The sequence below is a fragment of the Bombina bombina genome, chromosome 6 (genome assembly GCF_027579735.1).
Source record: "Bombina bombina isolate aBomBom1 chromosome 6, aBomBom1.pri, whole genome shotgun sequence".
In the NCBI taxonomy this organism is placed as follows: Eukaryota; Metazoa; Chordata; class Amphibia; order Anura; family Bombinatoridae; genus Bombina; species Bombina bombina.
In genome coordinates, this window is record NC_069504.1 from 1,138,263,235 (window position 1) to 1,138,288,376 (window position 25,142).

The following is a 25,142-nucleotide window of genomic DNA, read 5'->3' on the forward strand; positions in this document are numbered from 1 at the left end:
TATAACACAATACAAAGTAAGGTGTTACTTATGGAAATCTCATGTGACAATCCACCTCTCTTACAAAGTTCAGAGCGGACCTCAAAACCTGGCTCTTTGACTGATCGCCCATTCCCTCCCCCCCCCCTCCTATCTGCTTTTCCTTAGCTCCTTGAGACCCTCACGGGTGATTAGTTTGCGCTCTATAAGTACTCAATAGATAGATAGATAGATAGATAGATAGATAGATAGATAGATAGACAGTACAATAGATATTACACAATACACAGCACAGTGTTACTGAGGGACAGCTCATTTGACAGGACGATAAATATACAATACACAGCAGAGGGTTACTGAGGGATATCGCACGTGACAGGACAAAAAATAAACAATACACAGCACAGTGTTACTGAGGGACATCTCACAAGACAGGGTAATAAATATAAAATACACAGCACAGTGTTACTGAGCATCATCTCACGTGACAGAACAATAAATATACAATGCAAAGCACAGTGTTACTGATGTACATCTCACGTGACAGGACAATAAATATACTATACACAACACAGTGTTACTGAGGGACAACTCGTGTGACAGTACAAAAAATATAACACAATACACAGCACAGTATTACTGAGGGACATCTCATGTGATAGTACAATAGATATAACACAATTCACAGCACTGTGTTACTGAGGGACATCTTACGTTACAGGACAATAAATATACAATACACAGCACAGTGTTACAGAGGGACATTTCACGTGACAGGACAAAAAATATATAATACAAAGCAGTGTTACTGAGGGACATCCCCTGTGACAGGACAATAAATATACAATACACAGCACAGTGTTATTGAGGGACATCTCATGTGAGAGGACAATAAATATACAGTACACAGCACAGTGTTACTGAGGGACATCTAACGTGACAGGACAATAAACATACAATACACAGCACAGTGTTACTGAGGGACAGCTCATTTGAAAGGACAATAAATATACAGTACACAACACAGTGTTACTGAGGGAAATCTCATGTGAGAGGAAAATAAATATACAGTATACAGCACAGTGTCACTAAGGGACATCTAACGTGACAGGACAATAAATCTACAGTACACAGCACAGTGTTACTGAGGGACATCTCTTGTGACAGAATAATACATATACAGTACACAGCAGAGTGTTACTGAGGGACATCTTATGTGAGAGGACAATAAATATACAGTACACAGCACAGTGTTACTGAGGGACATCTAACATGACAGGACAATAAATATACAATACTCAGCACAGTGTTACTGAAGGACATCTCACGTGACAGAACAATAAATGTACCGCAATACATGGCACAGTGTTACTGAGGGTCATCTCATGTGACAGAACAATAAATATACCGCAATACACAGCACAGTGTTACTGAGGGACATCTCACATAACAAGACAATAAAAATACAATACACAGCACAGTGTTACTGAGGTACATCTCACAAGACAGGACAATAAATATACAATACACAGCAGAGTGTTACTGAGGGACATCTCATGTGACAGAACAATAAATATACAATACACAGCCCAGTGTTACATAAGGACAAATCACGTGACAAGACAATAAATATACAATACACAGCACAGTGATACAGAGGGACATCTCACGTGAAAGGACAATAAATATACAATACACAGCACAGTTTCAGAAAACTAAGGAGAATCACACAAGGAGTGTGAATATCTCCTGGAAGTATGCACCTGAAAGCACTCTTAGCCTAGACTCTGTGGCAGTAATTCCAGAACGGGTAAAATTAAAATATAACTTTTATTATGAATTGCTCTTAAAATAAGGGTAACACACAAATTAAAAACGACACTAGCACCTCCAAGACATCTATTAAGTAGTTCACTCTTTAGGAGGACTTATTAGATCAAAGGCCTAATGTATATAATTATATTCTCCTTAATAGAGTTATCTTTGTTCTGCTATACTGCTGCTATTGGGTCCAAATAATGTATGTGTGCAGTCATAATATGACTACCACCCTATATAAGGATATTTGGTTACCCTAATAACTCTGGATCATGTGGTGTTAGCCAGAATTATGTCTGTTTGTATAAATATTTTCTGAGAGGACAATAACTGATTGATTTCTCTCAGTGAGGCCAAATATCCTCACTGTTTAATGGTACAACATGTGGATGTTTATTGAAAAAACAATATTCAGTGTTGCTTGTATCAAGATGTATACTATTTAGACTCTGTACTCTAAATAATAGTTGTGAAGTTTTGTGTTATATTATATTGACCACATATGTGAAATAGTTTTCTGATATCTAAGCTCAATACAATCCCCAACCGTTAACTCAGTGCAAATCCTTGTTGTTATATTATTACTATTTTGTTCAATTATCATTCACTTTGTAAGTAATATGGGAGTGCTCTCAGTCAAGCTAATGTTACGGTCACTGCTTGACTACTGATATATACAGCATTAACACAACAGCACGAAACAATATCACTATAGAGTTAATGTGGGTTACAATATTTTCTTTTATCTTAGCGCTGCATCAATATCCTTTGTGGTATCTAGTATTGGTTGCAAAGCAGCAGCACTGTTATTGTGTTTCTATTTTGTATCACATTTCAGTTACATTCAATTCGTGCTGTAAACTTGTAACTAATTCCTATACTGGATAGTATAGTTCTATTTGATTTGGTTGGTATCTATACTCGTGTCAATTCAGATTGCAACTGACTCGGTAGGTTCTATTATACTCTCTATTGTCCTGCCCAGTAATAAGTAAGACTGATTGTATTTCAGTTAGCCAAAAATTCTAGCTAAGTCTGGCACAACCCAGACTGTACAACAAGTTAACTACGTATAGCAGATATTGAGTATTAGATTGTCATTGAGGTGCTAGGCTTTTAAAAAAATGAGAGCGCCCAAACGCTCGCTGTGACTCCGGAGGGGCGAAACTAGTCAGGAGTCACAGCGAGCGTTTGGGCGCTCTCATTTTTTTAAAAGCCTAGCACCTAAATGACAATCTAATACTCAATATCTGCTATACGTAGTTAACTTGTTGTACAGTCTGGGTTGTGCCAGACTTAGCTAGAATTTTTGGCTAACTGAAATACAATCAGTCTTACTTATTACTGGGCAGGACAATAGAGAGTATAATAGAACCTACCGAGTCAGTTGCAATCTGAATTGACACGAGTATAGATACCAACCAATACAAATAGAACTATACTATCCAGTATAGGAATTAGTTACAAGTTTACAGCACAAATTGAATGTAACTGAAATGTGATACAAAATAGAAACACAATAACAGTGCTGCTGCTTTGCAACCAATACTAGATACCACAAAGGATTTTCTGAAATTTATCTACTTATGCATTAGCACCATTCCCTATATAAGCAATATTTGTTTCACAAATACATATTATATAGTCTGTAATTATTGAATAACAGGGAAAAAGCCCTTGTGGTGCCATTGTTCGTGTGTAATAATACAAATACACAGCACAGTGTTACATAGGGACAGCTCACTTTAAAGTACAATAAATATAGCACAATACACAGCACAGTGTTACTAAGGGATATTTCACATGAGAGGACAATAATATAGCATAATACACAGCTCTTTCAGGGTGCCAGTAATCAGATTGAGACGAGATGTGCAAAAATAATCACACCTTTATTAATAGCAAAAAATAATAAAAAGTCCACAAGTCAAATAACAAGCCAGGAATCTAAACCAGAGCTGGTAGTCAGATGGGCCGAGTCAGGAGCCAAAGCGAATAGTCAGACGAGCCGGAATCAGGATGGAACAAGGAAAATAGCAGAGTCAGGAACAAGCCAGGGATCAGGAACCAGGAAGGACGTCAGGCATCCAGGTAATACACAGGAACTCTCACAAACAGGTCTGAGACAATGCAAAGGCAAAGCATACTAAACAGAGGCCCTTTAAATAATAAGTGATGACATCACAATTCTGAGACTGCATCCTGTCTCACATGGATGATGCACACCAGTTTGGTCATAAAAGGAAGTGCAGGAATTGAGCAGCATCCCCCAAAATGCACCATAGTCAGGAAGAGAGGTGAGTAAAATGGCTGCCAGCAGCACATGGCAAACACAACAGGGAAAAAACCCTGACAGTACCCTCCCCTCAACAACCCCTCCCACGCGGGAGGACAAAAGGCTTATTGGGGAAACATGCATGGAAGGCACGGAGGAGGGCGGGAGCATGAACATCAGAGGAGGGAACCCATGAACACTCCTCCGGACCATAGCCTCTCCAGTGAACCAAATACTGTACACGGCCCCTGGAAATATGAGAGTCAATAATGCTGCTGACCTCATACTCCTCATGGTTGTCAACAAAGATAGGATGGGGACGAGGCAACACAGTGGTAAACCGATTACAAACCAATGGTTTCAAGAGGGAGACATGAAAAACATTGGAGATGCGCATAGCAGGAGGAAGGTCAAGAGCATAGGCCACAGGATTAACCCGTCGGAGTATTCAAAAAGGACCAACATAATGGGGAGCCAATTTATTGGAAGGCACATGAAGGTTCAAGTTGCGGGAGGACAGCCAAACTCTCTCACCAACCTGGTAGGAAGGTGCGGGTAGACGCCTACAATCAGCGTGGAAGTTTTGGCGCTGCATAGAACGATGAAGGCAATCCTGAATCTGCACCCACGTGGAACGGAGTTTCCGGAGATGGTTCTCCAAAGCCGGAATACCCTGAGACATGAATGAATCTGGCAACAAGGATGGTTGAAACCCATAATTCGCCATGAACATTGATATCTTGGAGGAAGCATTAATAGCACTATTACGAGCAAACTTTGCCCAAGGTAACAGTTCAGACCAATTATTGTGGTGATCTGAGACATAGCAACGGAGGAACTGTTACAGAGCTTGATTAGACCGTTCCGCAGCCCCATTGGATTGAGGGTGATATGCAGAGGAGAAGGAAAGCTGCTCCCCATTTGAGCACAAAAGGAACGCCAAAATCTGGAGACAAACTGGCTACCCCGGTCCGACACAATCTCCTTGGGTAACCCATGTAAATGGAAGAACTCCCGGGCAAAAATTGAAGCATGCTCCTGAGCGGTAGGACAATTCTTCAAGGGAATGCAATGTGACATTTTAGAAAAACGGTCAACTACCATAAGGATAATGGTATTGCCATTAGAAACAGGGAGCTCAATGAAGTCCATGGAAAGATGTGTCCAAGGACGCTCACCATTAGCAATAGGTTGAAGAAGACCCACAGGAAGTCGTCGAGGAGTCTTATTCTGTGCACAAACTGAGCAGGAGGCAACATACACAGCAACATTAGAATGAAGACCTGGCCACCAGAATTGTCGAGTGATAGACCAAATAATTTTGTTCTTGCCTGGGTGAACTGCGGCTTTAGGATAGTGGTAAGTGTGCAAAAGTTTAGTTCGAAGATTCTCAGGAACAAAACACTTACCACTAGGTTTCTCAAGAGGTGCATTGGTTTGTGCAGCCAGGATCTCCTCCCCCAAGGGAGAAGTCAAATTAGTACGTATGGTAGTCAAAATATGGTCAGGAGGTATAACAGGAGTAGGTACAGACTCCTCATTAGACAGAGGTGAAAATTGTCGAGAGAGGGCATCAGCCCTAACATTCTTACTACCAGGTAGGTAGGAGACCACATAATTAAACCGAGACAAAAATAGCGCCCATCTGGACTGTCGGGCGACAAACGTTTTGCTTCAGATAAATAACTTAAATTCTTGTGGTCAGTAAGAATGAGCACTGGCACGCTAGTACCCTCGAGAAGATGCCTCCATTCCTTAAGTGCAAAAATTTTGGCCAGTAATTCCCTGTCGCCAATTTCATAATTGCACTCCGCTGGAGACAATTTCTTAGAGAAGAAACCACACGAATGCAAGGAACCGTCAGGCGTAGGACGTTGAGACAAGAGGACACCTACTCCAGTCTCAGACGCATCAACCTCAAGAATGAAAGGCAGGACAGGGTTAGGATGAGCCAGAACTGCAGCGGCAGAAAAGGCAGTCTTAAGACTATCAAAGGCCTTAATGGCAGTAGGTGACCAATGGAGTGGATCATTCTCTTTACGGGTCATGTCTGTGATAGGTTTGACCAAGGAAGAAAAGTTTTAAATAAACTTTCTATAGTAATTGGCGAACCCCAAAAAACGTTGAATAGACTGAAGACCAACTGGGCGAGGCCACTGCAGAACTGCAGATAACTTGTCAGGATCCATGGAGAACCCTGCAAAAGAGATAACATAACCTAGGAAGGTTACTTGAGTCTGATGGAACTCACATTTCTCGAGTTTACAAAACAGGCTGTTCTAACATAGTCTCTGAAGAACACGTGTAACATCAGAACGATGAGCCTCAAGTGTGGGTGAGTGTATGAGGATGTCGTCTAAGTACACCACAACACACTGTTGCAACATATCTCATAGGACATCATTAATAAATTCCTGAAAAATAGCAGAAGCATTACATAGGCCAAAGGGCATTACAAGATACTCATAATGCCCGCTCCTGGTATTAAATGCTGTTTTCCATTTGGGGCCCTCCTTAATCCTATCGAGATTGTACAATCCTCTCAAATCAAGTTCAGTAAAGACCGTAGCTCCCTTGAGGCGGTCAAAGAGTTCCGTAATAAGCGGAATAGGGTAAGCATTCTTAATAGTAAGACGATTAAGACCCCTATAATCGATACATGTTCTTAACTTGCCACCCTTTTTCTTCACAAAGAAGAAGCCAGCCCCAGCAGCAGAGCAGGATTTGCGGATGATCCCCCGCAACAGAGCATCGGCAACATACTCCTCCATAGCACAATTCTCTGCAACACACAGAGGGTACACCCGGCCCGAGGAGGAATGTCTCTGGGTTGCAGGTCTATGGCACAATCGTAAGACCGGTGAGGAGGCAACGTACCGGCATGCACCTTGTCAAACATGTCTAGGAACTCTCGGTACTCCTCTGGCAATTGAGAAACCAAAGAAGTGCACAAGACTTTAACTGGTTTCCGAAGACAAGTGGAAATATATTGCGGGGACCACAACAAAATTTCCGACCTGTGCCAATCAAGACTGGGATTGTGCTTTTGGAGCCAGGGATAACCCAGAACAACCAGAAAATGCAGAGAGTTTATCACCTGGAACTGGAGGGTTTCAAAATATAGAGCCCCAACAGCCATGGACAATGGAGCAGTTTCGTGAGTAACGAGTGCAGGCTGAAGGGGCCTGCCATCAATTGCCTCAATAGCAAGCGGAATGGATTGAGGCAAAACAGGAATGGAGTGAATTGATACAAAAGCAATGTCAATGAAATAGCCCACAGCCCCGGAGTCAACAAGAGCCTGGGTGACTATGGAGGAGACCACCCAGGAAAGGACAACCGTGACCAAAGGTTTCTCCTTAAGAGGTTCCGGGGATGAGGATAAACCACCCAAGTTCTGCCCCGACAGGACCTTAGGTGTGAGCGTTTCTGGCAGTGTAGGACAAGACTTCAAAAGGTGGCCCTGTAACCCACAATAGAGGCAGAGCCCCTCACTCTTCCTAAAGGCCCTCTCCGCCACGGAGAGACACGTGAATCCCAGCTGCATCAGCTCAGCAGTACCTGGTGACTCGGGACCAGGAGGCATGGGAGGAGAGGGAGGCATGGGTGGGAATGAACATGTAGGAGACAACGGAACAGAGGGCTCCCGCAAGCGCTCCTTGAAAGAGGGCCTCTCTCTTAGTCTGATGTCAATTAGGATCAAAAAAGACACCAATGCCTCGAGATCCTCTGGTAAATCTCTGGCAGCAACTTTGTCTTTAATCGCATCAGAGAGCCCATGAAAGAAGGCGGCAACAAGGGCTTCATTGTTCCAACCTACCTCTGCGGCAAGCATACGAAACTCAATAGCATACTGAGCAACAGATCTTGTACCTTGCTGAATGGACATGAGTCGTTTAGCAGCAGAGGAGGAGCGAGCCGGAACATCAAATACCCTTCGAAATGAGACCACAAATTCAGGGTAATTTGAAATCACAGGTTTATTAGTCTCCCACGAGGGATTAGCCCAGGCAAGAGCTGTGTCAGAGAGTAACAAGATGAGAAATCTCACCTTAGCTCTGTCAGAGGGAAACACCTGAGGTAACATCTCAAAGTAAATGCCCACCTGGTTCAAAAACCCTCTGCACTGAATAGGATCGCCTCCATATCGCTGAGGTAGAGGTGCAGAACCAGACATGCGCCTGGTAGGCATAGGTGCAGCAGCGGAAACAGGAGCAGCCATAACTTGCGGGACACTTTGGTCCAAATGTGCAGTGCGAGTCAGCAGGGTTTGCAGGGCTAGTGCAAATTGATCCAAGCGGTGATCCTGTACATCCATCCTGGAAATGATGGCAGGTAAAGGTGGATTATTAGCACCATCAGGATTCATGGCCTTTGCATAATGTCAGGGTGCCAGGAATCAGATTGAGACGAGAAGTGCAAAAATAATCTTTATTAATAGCAAAAAATAATAAAAAATCCACAAGTCAAATAACAAGCCAGGAATCATAACCAGAGCTGGTAGTCAGACGAGCCGAGTCAGGAGCCAAAGCGAGTATTCAGACCGACGAGTCGGAATCAGGAACAAGGAAAACAGCAGAGTCAGGAACAAGCCCAGGATCAGGGACCAGGAAGGACGTCAGGCAGCCAGGTAATACACAGGAGCTCTCACAAACAGGTCTGAGATAACTCAAAGGCAAAGCATACTGAGCAGGGCCCCTTTAAATAATAAGTGATCACATCACAATTCTGAGACTGCATCCTGTCTCACATGGATGATGCACACCAGTCTGGCCATAAAAGGAAGTGCAGGAATTGAGCAGCTTCCCCCACAATGTACCATAGTCAGGAAGAGAGGTGAGTAAAATGGCTGCCAGCAGCACATGGCAAACACAACAGGGAAAAAACCCTGACAGTACCCTCCCCTCAACAACCCCTCCCACGCGGGAGGACAAAAGGCTTATTGGGGAAACATGCATGGAAGGCACGGAGGAGGGCGGGAGCATGAACATCAGAGGAGGGAACCCATGAACACTCCTCCGGACCATAGCCTCTCCAGTGAACCAAATACTGTACACGGCCCCTGGAAATATGAGAGTCAATAATGCTGCTGACCTCATACTCCTCATGGTTGTCAACAAAGATAGGATGGGGACGAGGCAACACAGTGGTAAACCGATTACAAACCAATGGTTTCAAGAGGGAGACATGAAAAACATTGGAGATGCGCATAGCAGGAGGAAGGTCAAGAGCATAGGCCACAGGATTAACCCGTCGGAGTATTCAAAAAGGACCAACATAATGGGGAGCCAATTTATTGGAAGGCACATGAAGGTTCAAGTTGCGGGAGGACAGCCAAACTCTCTCACCAACCTGGTAGGAAGGTGCGGGTAGACGCCTACAATCAGCGTGGAAGTTTTGGCGCTGCATAGAACGATGAAGGCAATCCTGAATCTGCACCCACGTGGAACGGAGTTTCCGGAGATGGTTCTCCAAAGCCGGAATACCCTGAGACATGAATGAATCTGGCAACAAGGATGGTTGAAACCCATAATTCGCCATGAACATTGATATCTTGGAGGAAGCATTAATAGCACTATTACGAGCAAACTTTGCCCAAGGTAACAGTTCAGACCAATTATTGTGGTGATCTGAGACATAGCAACGGAGGAACTGTTACAGAGCTTGATTAGACCGTTCCGCAGCCCCATTGGATTGAGGGTGATATGCAGAGGAGAAGGAAAGCTGCTCCCCATTTGAGCACAAAAGGAACGCCAAAATCTGGAGACAAACTGGCTACCCCGGTCCGACACAATCTCCTTGGGTAACCCATGTAAATGGAAGAACTCCCGGGCAAAAATTGAAGCATGCTCCTGAGCGGTAGGACAATTCTTCAAGGGAATGCAATGTGACATTTTAGAAAAACGGTCAACTACCATAAGGATAATGGTATTGCCATTAGAAACAGGGAGCTCAATGAAGTCCATGGAAAGATGTGTCCAAGGACGCTCACCATTAGCAATAGGTTGAAGAAGACCCACAGGAAGTCGTCGAGGAGTCTTATTCTGTGCACAAACTGAGCAGGAGGCAACATACACAGCAACATTAGAATGAAGACCTGGCCACCAGAATTGTCGAGTGATAGACCAAATAATTTTGTTCTTGCCTGGGTGAACTGCGGCTTTAGGATAGTGGTAAGTGTGCAAAAGTTTAGTTCGAAGATTCTCAGGAACAAAACACTTACCACTAGGTTTCTCAAGAGGTGCATTGGTTTGTGCAGCCAGGATCTCCTCCCCCAAGGGAGAAGTCAAATTAGTACGTATGGTAGTCAAAATATGGTCAGGAGGTATAACAGGAGTAGGTACAGACTCCTCATTAGACAGAGGTGAAAATTGTCGAGAGAGGGCATCAGCCCTAACATTCTTACTACCAGGTAGGTAGGAGACCACATAATTAAACCGAGACAAAAATAGCGCCCATCTGGACTGTCGGGCGACAAACGTTTTGCTTCAGATAAATAACTTAAATTCTTGTGGTCAGTAAGAATGAGCACTGGCACGCTAGTACCCTCGAGAAGATGCCTCCATTCCTTAAGTGCAAAAATTTTGGCCAGTAATTCCCTGTCGCCAATTTCATAATTGCACTCCGCTGGAGACAATTTCTTAGAGAAGAAACCACACGAATGCAAGGAACCGTCAGGCGTAGGACGTTGAGACAAGAGGACACCTACTCCAGTCTCAGACGCATCAACCTCAAGAATGAAAGGCAGGACAGGGTTAGGATGAGCCAGAACTGCAGCGGCAGAAAAGGCAGTCTTAAGACTATCAAAGGCCTTAATGGCAGTAGGTGACCAATGGAGTGGATCATTCTCTTTACGGGTCATGTCTGTGATAGGTTTGACCAAGGAAGAAAAGTTTTAAATAAACTTTCTATAGTAATTGGCGAACCCCAAAAAACGTTGAATAGACTGAAGACCAACTGGGCGAGGCCACTGCAGAACTGCAGATAACTTGTCAGGATCCATGGAGAACCCTGCAAAAGAGATAACATAACCTAGGAAGGTTACTTGAGTCTGATGGAACTCACATTTCTCGAGTTTACAAAACAGGCTGTTCTAACATAGTCTCTGAAGAACACGTGTAACATCAGAACGATGAGCCTCAAGTGTGGGTGAGTGTATGAGGATGTCGTCTAAGTACACCACAACACACTGTTGCAACATATCTCATAGGACATCATTAATAAATTCCTGAAAAATAGCAGAAGCATTACATAGGCCAAAGGGCATTACAAGATACTCATAATGCCCGCTCCTGGTATTAAATGCTGTTTTCCATTTGGGGCCCTCCTTAATCCTATCGAGATTGTACAATCCTCTCAAATCAAGTTCAGTAAAGACCGTAGCTCCCTTGAGGCGGTCAAAGAGTTCCGTAATAAGCGGAATAGGGTAAGCATTCTTAATAGTAAGACGATTAAGACCCCTATAATCGATACATGTTCTTAACTTGCCACCCTTTTTCTTCACAAAGAAGAAGCCAGCCCCAGCAGCAGAGCAGGATTTGCGGATGATCCCCCGCAACAGAGCATCGGCAACATACTCCTCCATAGCACAATTCTCTGCAACACACAGAGGGTACACCCGGCCCGAGGAGGAATGTCTCTGGGTTGCAGGTCTATGGCACAATCGTAAGACCGGTGAGGAGGCAACGTACCGGCATGCACCTTGTCAAACATGTCTAGGAACTCTCGGTACTCCTCTGGCAATTGAGAAACCAAAGAAGTGCACAAGACTTTAACTGGTTTCCGAAGACAAGTGGAAATATATTGCGGGGACCACAACAAAATTTCCGACCTGTGCCAATCAAGACTGGGATTGTGCTTTTGGAGCCAGGGATAACCCAGAACAACCAGAAAATGCAGAGAGTTTATCACCTGGAACTGGAGGGTTTCAAAATATAGAGCCCCAACAGCCATGGACAATGGAGCAGTTTCGTGAGTAACGAGTGCAGGCTGAAGGGGCCTGCCATCAATTGCCTCAATAGCAAGCGGAATGGATTGAGGCAAAACAGGAATGGAGTGAATTGATACAAAAGCAATGTCAATGAAATAGCCCACAGCCCCGGAGTCAACAAGAGCCTGGGTGACTATGGAGGAGACCACCCAGGAAAGGACAACCGTGACCAAAGGTTTCTCCTTAAGAGGTTCCGGGGATGAGGATAAACCACCCAAGTTCTGCCCCGACAGGACCTTAGGTGTGAGCGTTTCTGGCAGTGTAGGACAAGACTTCAAAAGGTGGCCCTGTAACCCACAATAGAGGCAGAGCCCCTCACTCTTCCTAAAGGCCCTCTCCGCCACGGAGAGACACGTGAATCCCAGCTGCATCAGCTCAGCAGTACCTGGTGACTCGGGACCAGGAGGCATGGGAGGAGAGGGAGGCATGGGTGGGAATGAACATGTAGGAGACAACGGAACAGAGGGCTCCCGCAAGCGCTCCTTGAAAGAGGGCCTCTCTCTTAGTCTGATGTCAATTAGGATCAAAAAAGACACCAATGCCTCGAGATCCTCTGGTAAATCTCTGGCAGCAACTTTGTCTTTAATCGCATCAGAGAGCCCATGAAAGAAGGCGGCAACAAGGGCTTCATTGTTCCAACCTACCTCTGCGGCAAGCATACGAAACTCAATAGCATACTGAGCAACAGATCTTGTACCTTGCTGAATGGACATGAGTCGTTTAGCAGCAGAGGAGGAGCGAGCCGGAACATCAAATACCCTTCGAAATGAGACCACAAATTCAGGGTAATTTGAAATCACAGGTTTATTAGTCTCCCACGAGGGATTAGCCCAGGCAAGAGCTGTGTCAGAGAGTAACAAGATGAGAAATCTCACCTTAGCTCTGTCAGAGGGAAACACCTGAGGTAACATCTCAAAGTAAATGCCCACCTGGTTCAAAAACCCTCTGCACTGAATAGGATCGCCTCCATATCGCTGAGGTAGAGGTGCAGAACCAGACATGCGCCTGGTAGGCATAGGTGCAGCAGCGGAAACAGGAGCAGCCATAACTTGCGGGACACTTTGGTCCAAATGTGCAGTGCGAGTCAGCAGGGTTTGCAGGGCTAGTGCAAATTGATCCAAGCGGTGATCCTGTACATCCATCCTGGAAATGATGGCAGGTAAAGGTGGATTATTAGCACCATCAGGATTCATGGCCTTTGCATAATGTCAGGGTGCCAGGAATCAGATTGAGACGAGAAGTGCAAAAATAATCTTTATTAATAGCAAAAAATAATAAAAAATCCACAAGTCAAATAACAAGCCAGGAATCATAACCAGAGCTGGTAGTCAGACGAGCCGAGTCAGGAGCCAAAGCGAGTATTCAGACCGACGAGTCGGAATCAGGAACAAGGAAAACAGCAGAGTCAGGAACAAGCCCAGGATCAGGGACCAGGAAGGACGTCAGGCAGCCAGGTAATACACAGGAGCTCTCACAAACAGGTCTGAGATAACTCAAAGGCAAAGCATACTGAGCAGGGCCCCTTTAAATAATAAGTGATCACATCACAATTCTGAGACTGCATCCTGTCTCACATGGATGATGCACACCAGTCTGGCCATAAAAGGAAGTGCAGGAATTGAGCAGCTTCCCCCACAATGTACCATAGTCAGGAAGAGAGGTGAGTAAAATGGCTGCCAGCAGCACATGGCAAACACAACAGGGAAAAAACCCTGACAGTACCCTCCCCTCAACAACCCCTCCCACGCGGGAGGACAAAAGGCTTATTGGGGAAACATGCATGGAAGGCACGGAGGAGGGCGGGAGCATGAACATCAGAGGAGGGAACCCATGAACACTCCTCCGGACCATAGCCTCTCCAGTGAACCAAATACTGTACACGGCCCCTGGAAATATGAGAGTCAATAATGCTGCTGACCTCATACTCCTCATGGTTGTCAACAAAGATAGGATGGGGACGAGGCAACACAGTGGTAAACCGATTACAAACCAATGGTTTCAAGAGGGAGACATGAAAAACATTGGAGATGCGCATAGCAGGAGGAAGGTCAAGAGCATAGGCCACAGGATTAACCCGTCGGAGTATTCAAAAAGGACCAACATAATGGGGAGCCAATTTATTGGAAGGCACATGAAGGTTCAAGTTGCGGGAGGACAGCCAAACTCTCTCACCAACCTGGTAGGAAGGTGCGGGTAGACGCCTACAATCAGCGTGGAAGTTTTGGCGCTGCATAGAACGATGAAGGCAATCCTGAATCTGCACCCACGTGGAACGGAGTTTCCGGAGATGGTTCTCCAAAGCCGGAATACCCTGAGACATGAATGAATCTGGCAACAAGGATGGTTGAAACCCATAATTCGCCATGAACATTGATATCTTGGAGGAAGCATTAATAGCACTATTACGAGCAAACTTTGCCCAAGGTAACAGTTCAGACCAATTATTGTGGTGATCTGAGACATAGCAACGGAGGAACTGTTACAGAGCTTGATTAGACCGTTCCGCAGCCCCATTGGATTGAGGGTGATATGCAGAGGAGAAGGAAAGCTGCTCCCCATTTGAGCACAAAAGGAACGCCAAAATCTGGAGACAAACTGGCTACCCCGGTCCGACACAATCTCCTTGGGTAACCCATGTAAATGGAAGAACTCCCGGGCAAAAATTGAAGCATGCTCCTGAGCGGTAGGACAATTCTTCAAGGGAATGCAATGTGACATTTTAGAAAAACGGTCAACTACCATAAGGATAATGGTATTGCCATTAGAAACAGGGAGCTCAATGAAGTCCATGGAAAGATGTGTCCAAGGACGCTCACCATTAGCAATAGGTTGAAGAAGACCCACAGGAAGTCGTCGAGGAGTCTTATTCTGTGCACAAACTGAGCAGGAGGCAACATACACAGCAACATTAGAATGAAGACCTGGCCACCAGAATTGTCGAGTGATAGACCAAATAATTTTGTTCTTGCCTGGGTGAACTGCGGCTTTAGGATAGTGGTAAGTGTGCAAAAGTTTAGTTCGAAGATTCTCAGGAACAAAACACTTACCACTAGGTTTCTCAAGAGGTGCATTGGTTTGTGCAGCCAGGATCTCCTCCCCCAAGGGAGAAGTCAAATTAGTACGTATGGTAGTCAAAATATGGTCAGGAGGTATAACAGGAGTAGGTACAGACTCCTCATTAGACAGAGGTGAAAATTGTCGAGAGAGGGCATCAGCCCTAACATTCTTACTACCAGGTAGGTAGGAGACCACATAATTAAACCGAGACAAAAATAGCGCCCATCTGGACTGTCGGGCGACAAACGTTTTGCTTCAGATAAATAACTTAAATTCTTGTGGTCAGTAAGAATGAGCACTGGCACGCTAGTACCCTCGAGAAGATGCCTCCATTCCTTAAGTGCAAAAATTTTGGCCAGTAATTCCCTGTCGCCAATTTCATAATTGCACTCCGCTGGAGACAATTTCTTAGAGAAGAAACCACACGAATGCAAGGAACCGTCAGGCGTAGGACGTTGAGACAAGAGGACACCTACTCCAGTCTCAGACGCATCAACCTCAAGAATGAAAGGCAGGACAGGGTTAGGATGAGCCAGAACTGCAGCGGCAGAAAAGGCAGTCTTAAGACTATCAAAGGCCTTAATGGCAGTAGGTGACCAATGGAGTGGATCATTCTCTTTACGGGTCATGTCTGTGATAGGTTTGACCAAGGAAGAAAAGTTTTAAATAAACTTTCTATAGTAATTGGCGAACCCCAAAAAACGTTGAATAGACTGAAGACCAACTGGGCGAGGCCACTGCAGAACTGCAGATAACTTGTCAGGATCCATGGAGAACCCTGCAAAAGAGATAACATAACCTAGGAAGGTTACTTGAGTCTGATGGAACTCACATTTCTCGAGTTTACAAAACAGGCTGTTCTAACATAGTCTCTGAAGAACACGTGTAACATCAGAACGATGAGCCTCAAGTGTGGGTGAGTGTATGAGGATGTCGTCTAAGTACACCACAACACACTGTTGCAACATATCTCATAGGACATCATTAATAAATTCCTGAAAAATAGCAGAAGCATTACATAGGCCAAAGGGCATTACAAGATACTCATAATGCCCGCTCCTGGTATTAAATGCTGTTTTCCATTTGGGGCCCTCCTTAATCCTATCGAGATTGTACAATCCTCTCAAATCAAGTTCAGTAAAGACCGTAGCTCCCTTGAGGCGGTCAAAGAGTTCCGTAATAAGCGGAATAGGGTAAGCATTCTTAATAGTAAGACGATTAAGACCCCTATAATCGATACATGTTCTTAACTTGCCACCCTTTTTCTTCACAAAGAAGAAGCCAGCCCCAGCAGCAGAGCAGGATTTGCGGATGATCCCCCGCAACAGAGCATCGGCAACATACTCCTCCATAGCACAATTCTCTGCAACACACAGAGGGTACACCCGGCCCGAGGAGGAATGTCTCTGGGTTGCAGGTCTATGGCACAATCGTAAGACCGGTGAGGAGGCAACGTACCGGCATGCACCTTGTCAAACATGTCTAGGAACTCTCGGTACTCCTCTGGCAATTGAGAAACCAAAGAAGTGCACAAGACTTTAACTGGTTTCCGAAGACAAGTGGAAATATATTGCGGGGACCACAACAAAATTTCCGACCTGTGCCAATCAAGACTGGGATTGTGCTTTTGGAGCCAGGGATAACCCAGAACAACCAGAAAATGCAGAGAGTTTATCACCTGGAACTGGAGGGTTTCAAAATATAGAGCCCCAACAGCCATGGACAATGGAGCAGTTTCGTGAGTAACGAGTGCAGGCTGAAGGGGCCTGCCATCAATTGCCTCAATAGCAAGCGGAATGGATTGAGGCAAAACAGGAATGGAGTGAATTGATACAAAAGCAATGTCAATGAAATAGCCCACAGCCCCGGAGTCAACAAGAGCCTGGGTGACTATGGAGGAGACCACCCAGGAAAGGACAACCGTGACCAAAGGTTTCTCCTTAAGAGGTTCCGGGGATGAGGATAAACCACCCAAGTTCTGCCCCGACAGGACCTTAGGTGTGAGCGTTTCTGGCAGTGTAGGACAAGACTTCAAAAGGTGGCCCTGTAACCCACAATAGAGGCAGAGCCCCTCACTCTTCCTAAAGGCCCTCTCCGCCACGGAGAGACACGTGAATCCCAGCTGCATCAGCTCAGCAGTACCTGGTGACTCGGGACCAGGAGGCATGGGAGGAGAGGGAGGCATGGGTGGGAATGAACATGTAGGAGACAACGGAACAGAGGGCTCCCGCAAGCGCTCCTTGAAAGAGGGCCTCTCTCTTAGTCTGATGTCAATTAGGATCAAAAAAGACACCAATGCCTCGAGATCCTCTGGTAAATCTCTGGCAGCAACTTTGTCTTTAATCGCATCAGAGAGCCCATGAAAGAAGGCGGCAACAAGGGCTTCATTGTTCCAACCTACCTCTGCGGCAAGCATACGAAACTCAATAGCATACTGAGCAACAGATCTTGTACCTTGCTGAATGGACATGAGTCGTTTAGCAGCAGAGGAGGAGCGAGCCGGAACATCAAATACCCTTCGAAATGAGACCACAAATTCAGGGTAATTTGAAATCACAGGTTTATTAGTCTCCCACGAGGGATTAGCCCAGGCAAGAGCTGTGTCAGAGAGTAACAAGATGAGAAATCTCACCTTAGCTCTGTCAGAGGGAAACACCTGAGGTAACATCTCAAAGTAAATGCCCACCTGGTTCAAAAACCCTCTGCACTGAATAGGATCGCCTCCATATCGCTGAGGTAGAGGTGCAGAACCAGACATGCGCCTGGTAGGCATAGGTGCAGCAGCGGAAACAGGAGCAGCCATAACTTGCGGGACACTTTGGTCCAAATGTGCAGTGCGAGTCAGCAGGGTTTGCAGGGCTAGTGCAAATTGATCCAAGCGGTGATCCTGTACATCCATCCTGGAAATGATGGCAGGTAAAGGTGGATTATTAGCACCATCAGGATTCATGGCCTTTGCATAATGTCAGGGTGCCAGGAATCAGATTGAGACGAGAAGTGCAAAAATAATCTTTATTAATAGCAAAAAATAATAAAAAATCCACAAGTCAAATAACAAGCCAGGAATCATAACCAGAGCTGGTAGTCAGACGAGCCGAGTCAGGAGCCAAAGCGAGTATTCAGACCGACGAGTCGGAATCAGGAACAAGGAAAACAGCAGAGTCAGGAACAAGCCCAGGATCAGGGACCAGGAAGGACGTCAGGCAGCCAGGTAATACACAGGAGCTCTCACAAACAGGTCTGAGATAACTCAAAGGCAAAGCATACTGAGCAGGGCCCCTTTAAATAATAAGTGATCACATCACAATTCTGAGACTGCATCCTGTCTCACATGGATGATGCACACCAGTCTGGCCATAAAAGGAAGTGCAGGAATTGAGCAGCTTCCCCCACAATGTACCATAGTCAGGAAGAGAGGTGAGTAAAATGGCTGCCAGCAGCACATGGCAAACACAACAGGGAAAAAACCCTGACAAGCACAGTGTTACTAAGGGACATCTCACTTGACTGGACAATAAATATAGCACAATACACAGCACAGTGTTACTGAGGGACATCTCACGTAACAGAACAATAAATATACAATACACAGCACAGTGTTACTAAGGGACAACTTGTGTGACAGTACAAAAAATATAACACAATACACAGCACGGTGTTACTGAGGGACATATCATATGACAGTACAATAGATATAACACAATTCACAGCCCAGTGTTACTGAGGGACATCTCACGTGATAGGACAATAAATATACAATACACAGCAAAGTGTTACTGAGGGACATCTCATGTGACAGGACAATAAATATACAATACAAAGCACAGTGTTACTGAGATTCATCTCACGTGATAGAACAATAAATACAAAATGCACAGCACAGTGTTACTGATGTACATATCACGTGACAGGAAAATAAATATACTATACACAGCACAGTGTTACTGAGGTACATCTCATGTGACAGGACAATAAATATACTATACACAGCACAGTGTTACTGAGGGACAACTCGTGTGACAGTACAATAAATATAGCACAATACACTGCACGGTATTACTGAGAGACATCTCATGTGACAGTACAATAGATATAAAACACAATTTACAGCACAGTGTTACTGAGGGACATCTCACGTGACATGACAATAAATATACAATACACAGCACAGTGTTACAGATGGACATTTCACGTGACAGGACACAAAATATACAATACAAAGCACAGTGTTACTGAGGGACTTCTCCTGTGACAGGACAATAAATATACAATACACAGCACAGTGTTATTGAGGGACATCTCATGCGAGAGGACAATAAATATACAATACACAGCACAGTGTTACTGAGGGACAACTCTTGTGAGAGGACAATAAATATACAGTAGACAACAAAGTGTTATTGAGGGACATCTCATGCGAGAGGACAATAAATATACAATACACAGCACAGTGTTATTGAGGGACATCTCATGCGAGAGGACAATAAATATACAATACACAGCACAGTGTTACTGAGGGACATCTCATGTGAGAGGACAAAAAATATACAGTATACAGCACAGTGTCACTAAGGGACATCTAACGTGACAGGACATTAAATATACAGTACACAGCACAGTGTTACTGAGGGACATCTCTTGTGACAGGATAATAAATATACAACACACAGCACAGTGTTACTGAGGGACATCTCATGTGAGAGGACAATAAATATACAGTAGACAGCAAATTGTTACTGAGGGACATCTAACGTGACAGTACAATAAATATACAATACTCAGCACAGTGTTACTGAGGGACATCTCACCTGACAGGACAATAAATATACAATACACAGCACTGTGTTACTGAAGGACTTCTCACGTGACAGAACAATAAATATACAATACACAGCCCAGTGTTACATATGGACATCTCACCTGACAGGACAATAAATATACAATACACAGCACAGTGTTACATAGGGACAACTCACATAACAGGACAATAAATATACAATACACAGCACAGTGTTACTGAGTGACATCTCATGTGATAGTACAATAAATATAGCACAATACACAGCACAGTGTTACTGAGTGACATCTCATGTGATAGTACAATAAATATAGCACAATACACAGCAGAGTGTTACATAGGGACATCTCACATGACAGGACAATAAATATAGCACAATACACAGCACAGTGTTACTGAGTGACATCTCACGTGACAAGACAACAAATATACAATACACAGCACAGTGTTACATAGGGACATCTCAAATGACAGGACAATAAATAGAGCACAATACACAGCACATTGTTACTGAGGAACATCTCACATGACAGGACAATAAATATAACACAATAAACAGCACATTGTTTCTGAGGGACATATTATTATTATTATTATTATTATTTATTTCTATAGCACCGCCAAATTCCATGGCGCTGGGTACAGTGATAGGGGTATTCAATGACAAGGATTTGGGATAAAATACGAAACATAACAAACCTAAACAAATCTAGTACAGGAGGGCCCTGCTCCAGAGAGTTCACAGTCTACAGGTTTAGGGTGCAGAGACATAAGGCTGGGGGTAGCTTGTCACATCAGTTGTAGTTGCAGTAGTGAGTCAGGCAGTTCATATATTAGTTTGGTTCAGATGAGGGATGGAGGAGAGATGGTAAGCCTCTCTGAATAGGTGGGTTTTCAAGGAGCGTCTGAAGCTATACAAGGTTGGAGACAGTCTTATGGAGTGGGGTAGAGAGTTCCAGAGGACAGGAGCAGTACGTGAGAAGTTTTGGAGATGGGAGTGGGACGTAGAGATAACAGGAATGAAGAGACATACGTAGGTTAGAGGTTGATCGAAGAGGACGGGATGGGGAATATTTCACGATGAGAGAGGAAATATAGTTGGGAGTTAGACTGTTAAGTGCTTTGTAAGTTAGGGTTAAAACTTTAAATTGTATTCTGGAGTGTATGGGGAGCCAGTGTAGAGACTGGCAGAGCGGAACAGCCGATGTAGATTGGCTACTTAGGTGGATGAGTCTAGCAGAAGCATTCATAATAGATTGGATGTAGGAGAGGCTGTGTTTTTGAAGGCCATTTAGAATTAGATGGCAATAATCAATGCGTGACAAAATGAGGGAATGAATAAGTATTTTTGTAGCTTTTTGAGTAAGGAAGGAACGAATTCTAGAAATGTTGCGTAGGTGTGAATGGCAGAATTTGGTAAGCAATTGTATATGTGGGTTGAATGTGAGTTCTGAGTCAAGTGTAACTCCAAGACAGCGGACCTGGGGTGAGGTGTTGAGAATAGAGTGTCCAACCATCAGAGAAATGTCAGATGTTGGATGTCTTGAATAGGGGGGAATGAGAAGCAGCTTAGTTTTGGACCGATTGAGTTGGAGGTAGTATGAAGACATCCAAGAGGAAATTGCAGAGAGGCAGTAAATCTAGTTGAGTAAAGAGCGAGAGATATCAGGAGAGGAAATATAGATTTGAGTATCATCAGCATATAAGTGGTACTCGAATCCAAAGGAGGCTATAAGTTTTCTAAGGGAGGATGTATAGAGAGAAAAAAGCAAGGGACTCAAGACAGAGCCTTGTGGTACTCCAACTGAGAGAGGCATAGGATCACAAGATATGTTGTTAAAGGAAACTGAAAATGAGCATTTTGAGAGAAATGAGGCAAACCAGGAGAGGGCTGTGTCTCGGATGAATGTAGTACTTTTAGGAGGAGAGGATGGTCAACTGTGTTAAAGGCAGCGGACAGGTCAAGAAGAATTAGTAAGGAGTAGTGGCCTTTTGCTTTAGCTGATAAAAGGTAATTTGATACTTTAGTAAGAGCGGTTTCTGTTGAGTGTTTAGGGCGGAAACCAGATTGCAGTGGATCAAGGAGTTAGTTGTGAGAAATTGAGTTAGCCGATTATAGACCAGTCGTTCCAATAATTTTGAAGCAAAGGGAAGTAAGAAGACCGATCAATAGTTAGAAGGGGTGAAGGGGTCAAGCTAGTGCTTTTTAGGATTGGTATGATTGACGCATGCTTGAAGGTATCAGGAAATGTGCCAGCGTGAGAGATTGGTTAAAGAGATGAATTAAGGTAGGGGTTAGTGAAGCAGAGAAAGAGGGAAGATGTTGTGAAGGAATAGGGTCAAGTGGGCAGGTTGTAAGATGAGCCAAGGATGGGGTACAGATACTTCTTCCTCTGTTACAGGAGGGAAGTAGCATAGAGTTTTGTTAATAGAAGGGGTGGGTAGTATTGCTGGGTTTGAGGGGTGTGAGGTGCAGATATCTTTTCTAATGGTGTCAACTTTATTTTTGAAGTGATCAGCAATAAACCGAGCAGTGGGGTTGGTAGTGGGCGGACGTGCAGGCGGACATAGAAGGGAGTTAAAAGTTGAGAACAGCTTTCTTGGGTTGGATGCGTGAGATGATACAAGGGAGGAGAAATAGACTTGTTTGGCCAGGCTGAGCGCAAAATTGTAGGACTTAAGGATGAATTTATAATGCCGGAAATCATCACAGGTGCATGATTTCCTCCACTGCCATTCAGGAGCTCGTGAACATTGCTTAAGATATCTGGTCTGTTTGAAGTGCCACGGTTGCCGTTGAGTGATTGATGTACGTCGAAGAGTGGAGGGTGCAGTTTAGTCAAGTGTTGACTTTAGTGCCGAATTATACTGTAAAGCCATGAGGTTTGGGCAAGAGAGGGATAAAATGTCGGAGAGCAGAGGATTCAGTTGTGTGGAAAAGTCTGTGAGATCCAAGTCATTTAAATTCCTGCAAGGTAGCAGTTTTTTGGGGGCTTGCAAAGATGCAGGGTTAAAATGGATTCTGTCCTTTCACATACAATAAATATAGCACAATACACAGCACAGTGTTACTGAGGGACATCTCATGTGATAGGACAATAAATATAGCACAATACACAGCATAGTGTCACTGGGGTACATCTCACGTGACAGGGCAATAAATAAAGCACAATACACAGCACAGTGTTACTGAGGGACATCTCACATGACAGGACAATAAATATAGCACAATACACAGCACAGTGTTACTGGGGGACATCTCACGTTGCAGGACAATAAATATAGCACAATACACAGCACAGTGTTACTGGGGGACATCTCACGTGACAGGACAATAAATATAGCATAATACTCAGCACAGTGTTACTGAGGGACATCTCACATGACAGGACAATAAATATAGCACAATACACAGCACAGTGTTACTGGGGGACATCTCACGTTGCAGGACAATAAATATAGCACAATACACAGCACAGTGTTACTGGGGGACATCTCACGTGACAGGACAATAAATATAGCACAATACTCAGCACAGTGTTACTGAGGGACATCTCACGTGACAGTCTAATAACTATACAATACACAGCACAGTGTTACTGAGAGGCAATTCAAATGACAGGAAAATAAATATACAATACACAGCACAGTGTTACTGAGGGACAACTCATGTGACTGGACAATAAATATAGCAAAATACACAGCACAGTGTTACTGAGGGATATCTCACGTGACAATACAATAAATATACAATACACAGCACAGTGTAACTGAGGGAGATCTCACGTGACAGGACAATACAAATACAATACACAGCACAGTGTTACTGACCTGACCCTTTCACTTCTTTCCATCGGAATAGATGATGTCTCACAACAGACATCACAAAATCATAACCTTGATTTCTGATCATGTCAACCACTTTCCTTAGATCAGACGGGTGTAGACAGGGCGATGTAGCTTGTATATTTCCAACGATATCAACCTCTACAAAACAACAATAACGCACAGGTCAGAACTGAAGTTGTCTGGTCTCATCAGTTACCCAAGTATCACAGTTATACTTAAACGGAAAACTGCAGAATATGAAAAATGTATAATAAAGGAGATGTAATATGTATGGCCTTAGTAAAGAATTAGATTACAAAAATAAACAACTAAATTAATCTAACAGAAATACCAAGGTACATCTTTAAATATAAACAGAGATTGATTTACATGTTAAACATTAGGAATACTACACGAATCCCTTATACAAACAATATATATATATATATATATATATATATATATATATATACAGTCATGGCCAAAAATATTGGCAATTTCTGTCAGAGAATGCATCACTTCGCCCAGAAAATTGTTGTAATTACACATTTTTAGGCATTCTCCTGTTTATTTCTTTTGTTTGTATTGGTATGACACAAAAAAAGTGGAGAGAAAAAAGCCAAATCTGACACATTCCACGCAGAACTGAAATCAATCTTTTACTGTAACCATTAATGAGTTTCTTGCACCTCTCTACTGTAAATTTGAACCACTCTTCTTTCGTCAACTGCTTCAGGTTTTTTCAGATTGGAAGGGTTCCTTTTCCCAACTGCTGTTTTGAGATCTCTCCAGTGACGTGCAGTCATAGGAGGCAGGGGAGGCAGTGCCTCCCCTGTCCAATCAGGGAAAAAAGATTTCACAAATCATATTTATTAAAAATAAAAAATAAAATAAAAATTCTTATTTTTTTGGGCCACGGCCACCCCCGCACCCAAGGTACCCCCCCATGGTGATTTTACCCACAGCATAATTATTATATTTTACTTCGCTTTCAGCAGCCAAATTCATGATCATACTACATAGCATCATCATCCATTGTTGCGCAATTAGGAGGCAGTGAGCCTGTCCGCTGCTCTCCATTAATTGTGCAACATGGATCTAAAATACCAATTCTCTGCTCACTAAGAGCTGCGCCACCCACTGGTGACTTGCACGGCACTCATAGTAGCTCCATGATGAGCTAATCACTGACTCAGCCAATCAGCATTCAGCACTCTGAGCACTGCGGGGAGGCGTGCCTGCTGATTGACAGAGTGAGTGACGTGTGTGACGTCGCGCCGGGATGCTCAGTTGAAGAGTTCAGGCGGGAAGACTTAAAGGAGGGAGAAGAGCTGCTGCTGCAACTTACTGCGTGCGCGCCGTGGGTACTACACTGCCCTGCCCGCTGCTGCTGAAAA

The 25,142-nt window shown here is 44.0% G+C and overlaps 1 protein-coding gene across 1 annotated transcript in view; it reads right to left on the reverse strand.

Moving 5' to 3' along the window:
- Window positions 1–25,142, reverse strand: part of LOC128664923 (N-acylneuraminate cytidylyltransferase-like) — a 299,525-nt gene that overhangs the window by 196,429 nt on the left and 77,954 nt on the right. Inside the window, exon 3 of the mRNA XM_053719716.1 lies at window positions 23,749–23,904. Coding sequence (XP_053575691.1) covers window positions 23,749–23,904 — 156 coding nt within the window. The remainder of the gene's footprint in view (window positions 1–23,748; window positions 23,905–25,142) is intronic.